At 27.8% G+C, this 4,882-nt stretch overlaps 1 protein-coding gene across 1 annotated transcript; it reads right to left on the bottom strand.

The window, feature by feature from the left end:
* Positions 1-444: 444 nt before the first annotated feature.
* On the bottom strand, positions 445-4,546 carry LOC122503363. The gene is made up of 7 exons (XM_043613868.1): positions 4,536-4,546; positions 2,737-2,945; positions 2,480-2,601; positions 2,220-2,379; positions 1,855-1,994; positions 1,500-1,769; positions 445-462 (listed from the first exon to the last, which is right to left on the bottom strand). The coding sequence occupies exons 1-7, from the start codon at positions 4,544-4,546 to the stop codon at positions 445-447; spliced, it is 930 nt and encodes a 309-aa protein (XP_043469803.1).
* Between the last annotated feature and the right edge of the window lie 336 nt (positions 4,547-4,882).

Here is a 4,882-nt window from a genome sequence, read left to right as displayed (position 1 = left end):
AAGCAGATTGCTTGATTTTTAATTTTTTACCTCCTTTTTCCTGTGTAAAAAATAAGGGCATCGGTTTGTTACATTTTTCAGTATCATTAAAAGGAAAACTTTGAATGCTTTTATTTATTTGTTCCAGAGTTAATACTTCCTCAGTGATGAGGGATCTTAGGACGTTGCTTATTGTATAGGGACCTATTCCTTCAGAAACATTATGCATGGGGTTTACAGTAAAGTTCTCTGCAATATGAAATTTTGGTATTTCATTAAAAACACAATTTTCCTTAAGACCAGTCGTTGATACACCACTTATAATTTCGGCTTCATACAACTCTTTTGTTCTGAGAAGATCTTCTTTTTCAATATTCATTTTTTTACATTCTTCCAGAGAAGCAGAACAAATTCTACAGTAATGTTTCGATGTAGAAAATTTTTGTGAAAATCCACAAATTGCATTTACTCCAAGATTGTCTCCTAAAATTAAAACACATTCAAAGTAAACTGTTAAATTTTCACCATCAATATTTAGTTATTTTTTGCCTTTCGTTGACAAAGTATTAAAATCTTCAATCGATTTACAAAATATTTTTTTATTTCTAAACATTTTTAAATGTTTAGCATGACATATGGTTGAAAGGAAAATGTTTTCCATTTTGCCAACTAAATGTGGAGGGAAACAAGGTAATAAAACAAATCCACCTCCTAATTTTTGTTCTCCTGCATGGCTCCCTAGCGGATTTCTGATTTCAAACTCATCATAGTAAAAGAATATTGGAAAGACAATTTTATCTTTATTGTGTGGTACGTATTTTTTTAGCCAAACTTCACCTTGTACAAAATTTGATAAAGTTCTCTCTAAGAATAATGTTTCCGAATATTTTAACATTTCTTTTAGTACTCCTGGTATTTGAAAAACTTTTTGCAATGTTTCTGGCAAAGGAATATGAACAACTGTTACTGGCTTCATCTCTAAACGCATTTTTCGTTAGGTTTCGACACATGATGAGGTTCTTGTCCGATATTAAAATTTTGAGGAGGAACATATAAACTCTCATTTTGATACAGAGTGAACCTTTTTTGCTCTGTGGAGAATTTTTGAAATAAGTGTTTGCTACTTTCCAAAATAAATTGAACTTTGTTGTAGGATTTGAAATTGGTAATAGGTTTTAATTCGGCTTCCATACTTGTTTGCAAAAATTGAACGAAAAGGTTTGAAAGAAAATCGACAAATGTGTTAATAACGTCATCAACAGCTTTACGGGAGAGTAGAGGATTATTATGTAAAGAGAGAGTAAATTGAAATTGCTCTTTATCTAGCATATCCTTTGTTACCATTTTTCGTTCCATATCACAATGTTTAAAATCCATTTTTACTAAAATAATATCACACTTTTCATTAAAATAAAAGAAAAATAAACTTTCTTAATGCTCTAAAAAATTTACATCTTTTGCAAACTTGTGATTATCGAATTTACCCCTTTGTACATTTGTTTTAAATCAAATTCATATACTTGCTTTTCTAAAAATGCATAAATATGATTACACACTAACGGGTATTTTTTGTGAAAAACTTTTAAGCATTGAAAATGCAGATCAATTGCTTTCACTGGGGTCGCAACTTGGTATTTTATGTCGCCTAAAATTACAAAAGCAGAATTTATTTCGCTCAGAGAAGGTCCATTGACAACGACGTAAGATTGAATTGGTTGTGATTGTGAATTGTACATTTGGAATATGTCCTCATTCACTTCATTTAGTGAATTCTGAAAATTATCAGTAGCCTGAAAACGTTATTTTTATTTAATATATGTAAACAAATTCCATGTACTAATAATTAGATTTTTATCGAAAAAATAAATATTTTACCTCAATGTGTGCAATGAAACTTTTAAGTACGTCAGACTTTTGCGAACACCATGACGTCTTTGCTTTTGATCTGACTGTTAACTTAGATATTCGTTTGAATAAGCAGGGTAACAAAATTAGAGCTAAATTTTGTAAGTGCTCTGAAAAAGAAAAGTGACATTTTTTAATTGAAGCTAGAGTTGTTTAAAAAGTTGAATTCTACAAGGACTCCAATCCCATGCTAATTTTTATAAATTAGAGAATAGAATTTAAAAGAATTGTACACATCTAAAATCAATATACGAAAGAATATTGTTTCTATTTATATTTGCTTCAAAGTATATATAAATATTTTAAGTATGTATATATACATACGAAATAAATACCTTCTCCTTTTAAAGGTGTATTTCTTCGTAATATACTTTGAATTTCCTCATCTTTTTTTTTCGACTGTGAAAATTTAATTACTTTTCTTGCAATCGCTGGCCAATTCTTCAAAAATAGATCTTCAGATTTTTTGAAGAAAGTATGAAAATCTGCTTGCACCTTAAATAAAATATTTCATTGATACTTGCAATTTACTGGGCAAGTTTATACGACTTCAATAATAATATGTACAAAATTTTTGTTTAAAATAAAACCTTACTAAAATACTTCCTGCCGGATGACATAAGTTTGGAAACGTCTGGAAAATTTCTATGAACTCTTTCTCTTGATAAAATAGTATTCTTTCGTTCAGGGCAGTCTCACGCCACTTTTTCACATAATCTTCATGAATAATGTCACCTCTTTCTTTCAACTCATTTAAGCTTTCAGATATTCAAAATTCTAAACAGTAATTTATAAATGTTATTGAATTTTTCATAATATGTGTTACATAAGGCTGATTAGATTTGTTCTTACCTTCGACAATTCTTTTCCTCTTTAAAGAGTTTTCAGTTGATATACGACCAATTGCAATTTCTTTTTCCCGTTGTTTCCAATAGTGGCAGATGAAAGCACCATTTGCATTTTTGCCGTTTCTCGAACGAATATAAAAACTTTCTTTTGAATATTCAGGAAAGAGATCAGCTGCAAATACTGCTAATTCCTTAAAACGATCAGATGATATTCTGTTAGATAAGAAAAAAAAAGATTTTTAATTGAAGTACAAATATTTATTACTTCTTTATTTTTATTTTTTATAATATTAAAATAACTAACGAAAAATGTTTTGTGCGACGAAACTCGTGATTAACCACCAGTTTTGAAACTTTATTGGTACTGAAAAAAATTTTCTTTTTGGTTTCCAATAGTTTTTGGTAATTCTCTTTATTTTTCTCGAAGTCATAAGCTGCTATTAAAATTTCGCCTTCATAACTTTCGCTTAATATATTAAAAATATAATTAGCACATCTCGGGTCACGATCTGTGTAAATAATATTAAATAAAAAAATATAGAATTTAATTTTTAATTTAAAAAATTGTTTAATGATAATTGTCGAAACTATTGACTACTTCGCGATTTGTATAAGCATAAAATAATTAAATATACAAACCTTCAGAATAATAACCAATTCAAGTATCAGTTTGCAACGCATTCGGTGCTTGAAATAACAAATCTGACTGTGAATCAATTAATATGCATCCTTGATTAATATTTATTGAACTTTTCTCACTGGAAGTTGATTGTTCGCCTAATCACATACATCAAAATTATATTCTTTAGATTAGTGTTTTTTAATTATTTTATTTCCTGTTTATTAATAGTATATTAGAATTAAGTGTACATATATAGTGTATTAGTTAAAAAGTTGAATCACTATTAACAGTTTGATTATATTAAAGCATTTGCCAAAACCATGCAAGAAAATTTACAATTTCTTTTACATACTGTCTACAAACATACAGATGAATATGAGTGATAACCAAATAAGCTCTTTAATGGTCTTTAATTTATTATAAACAATGTATTCTTTAACTCTTTGTATGCCTTTAATATATTTGAAGGCTATATAAGTAACTTAAATAAACAAAAGAATAATTTAAATAAAATTTTTTTTAATCATAATTATTTATTAAAAAAAAAAGAAATATTTTTGGATAAAAGTAAAAAATATTTAATGAAATGAAAAAATATTTATTTTGCAGAAATTTCTTTCTTTGTTTTAAAAAAATGTTTTCTAAATATGGTCAATACAAGATGCAGTATAGCGTTTAATGAATATGAAACCACATTTTTGAAAACTTTCAAGTAAATTTGGAACATGCGTTTTGGTTCTATCCACTGAATTGTCCATATCTAAGCCTTTCTGTGAATGTCAAAAACAAAATCAAATGTGAAATGAAACATAAAATTAATGAGAAATGTGCAGAAACAAAAATAAATGATAAAGGATATACTAATAGCGAACAAAACTGAATATTTAAAAAACCTAAATATATCACTAACGTATTATACATGCTTGAATACATACATTGTAAAATTCTATTAAAAAATGATTTAAGTGATTATTCTTATTTGAAATTATAACATAACCTCAATTATAGTAAGGTATAATCATGTAATTATATACAAGTTAACATTACAAACAAGTGAAGATGTTGAATAATACAAATTAGTAATTAATATAAGCATAACCTTTAAAAAATACGTTACTAAAAAAAATGCCGGTTTCTCTTATTTTTTTACAATTATAAATTAAGACTACAAATCAACTTACCTTTTTTCCATGTACGACTGTTAATCCTCGGTTGAAACGTGCGTATAACCTATGTGAAACACGCGAGTAAATCTACGACTTTTCACAAACCGTTTAATTCGCTCGTTGCTAACGCTAAAATAGTATGTGTCTTGAGCGAATTTGGTGTGTCAGGGTAGGGAACTTTATTCACATGATAAGCTTACTATTAGGCCATAGAAATGTTGCGAATAGAGAGAATATGGCAATCTTTTAGCGCTTGGCAGTTTTTGGTACTATCTTTGCATGATTTTAAGTGATTATATTAATAGAACAGTAATACCAACGTCGCAGGAAAACTATTCATACTCTAAGGTTGAGAAATTTCT

The sequence above is a fragment of the Leptopilina heterotoma genome, unplaced genomic scaffold (genome assembly GCF_015476425.1).
Source record: "Leptopilina heterotoma isolate Lh14 unplaced genomic scaffold, ASM1547642v1 Lhet_26, whole genome shotgun sequence".
NCBI lineage: Eukaryota > Metazoa > Arthropoda > Insecta > Hymenoptera > Figitidae > Leptopilina > Leptopilina heterotoma.
This window is presented reverse-complemented; position numbering and strand designations above follow the sequence as displayed.